The sequence below is a fragment of the Phytophthora parasitica genome (assembly GCF_000247585.1).
Source record: "Phytophthora parasitica INRA-310 unplaced genomic scaffold supercont2.45, whole genome shotgun sequence".
NCBI lineage: Eukaryota > Oomycota > Peronosporomycetes > Peronosporales > Peronosporaceae > Phytophthora > Phytophthora nicotianae.
Window position 1 is genome coordinate 102,982 of NW_008649031.1, and position 986 is coordinate 103,967.

General features: G+C 54.4%; 2 protein-coding genes across 2 annotated transcripts in view; one reads left to right on the forward strand and one right to left on the reverse strand.

Annotated features, from left to right (window-relative positions):
* The window catches only part of PPTG_14887 (hypothetical protein), a gene marked incomplete at both ends in the record, with an annotated part of 1,627 nt that extends 1,586 nt beyond the window's left edge, over nucleotides 1–41 (forward strand). The window contains one exon of the mRNA XM_008912227.1: nucleotides 32–41. Coding sequence (XP_008910475.1) covers nucleotides 32–41 — 10 coding nt within the window. The remainder of the gene's footprint in view (nucleotides 1–31) is intronic.
* A 129-nt stretch (nucleotides 42–170) lies between these two features.
* On the reverse strand, nucleotides 171–401 carry PPTG_14888 (hypothetical protein; the record flags this gene model as incomplete). Its single annotated transcript, XM_008912228.1, has 1 exon — nucleotides 171–401. The coding sequence occupies one exon, from the start codon at nucleotides 399–401 to the stop codon at nucleotides 171–173; it is 231 nt and encodes a 76-aa protein (XP_008910476.1).
* Between the last annotated feature and the right edge of the window lie 585 nt (nucleotides 402–986).

Sequence of the window (986 nt, forward strand, 5' to 3'; positions counted from 1 at the left end):
TTTCTGTGAAACAGAATTTATTTTTATAAAGCTCAATCTGATGCTGCGTGAATCGAGCGTCTTCATTCAACCGAAACGGATACTCGGGGGTTAGTCCGTCGAGCAGAGCGTCGATCCTAGTCAAAGTCTCGTAAGCCACGAGTCTATCCATCGCATCTCAAAAAGTATATTTATCCATACTGAGAGCGGGACGGGATGGCCAGTCGCGCGGCCATGGCTTCCATCGCTTTCAACAAAGTTTTACCATCCACGGGCTCCTCTTGCTCGGTGCTCGCGATTTCAGCCGCAACGATGCTTTCGTACCCGCGCGCCGCGTGGTCGTCGTGGGGAAACTTTGTCACTCCCAAGCGGAGCTCCTTGGCTTTCGTAGATTCGTTATCGGCGCTCAGGCTGAGCCCCATGATTGACTTGGCGTCTTCCTCTTAGATAGAGAAGTGAGTGGTGCGCCTTTGCGCATTGCAGCTTCAAACAAGCAGTACCGTTGGAAATTCCAGTTCCCATATGAGCTCACTAGGATTCCAACAAGCAGTATCGTTGGAAATTCCAGTTCTCATATGAGCGTTGGAAATTCCAGTTCCAGTGAGCGTTGGAAATTCCAGTGCGCAGAATTCCAGTTACCATATATAAATACTAAAAAGATGGACCCACCGATCACGCTGTTGAAGAAGGGGGCGCTCGTGGCTCGCATGGGCGAGGACCAGGCCCATCGACTACATCATGTCGTGGTTCGACCAGCGCGTCAGCAGCCGCGCCGCCGGCGACATGAGCGACCGAGTGGTGGTGCTGCTCTCGAAGACCGGGTCGGGCAAGAGCACCAGCATCGCCCCAAACCTGTACCTGCGCTTCTTCCACCGCTACCGCGCCAACATCGTCATCACGCAGCCGCGCCAGCTCACCGCCCAAGAAATCCCCAAGGACATCGCGACCATCCCAGACTACCGCGAGCCCAACAGCAACGGCCTGTCCATCGAACTGTACCGCAACCT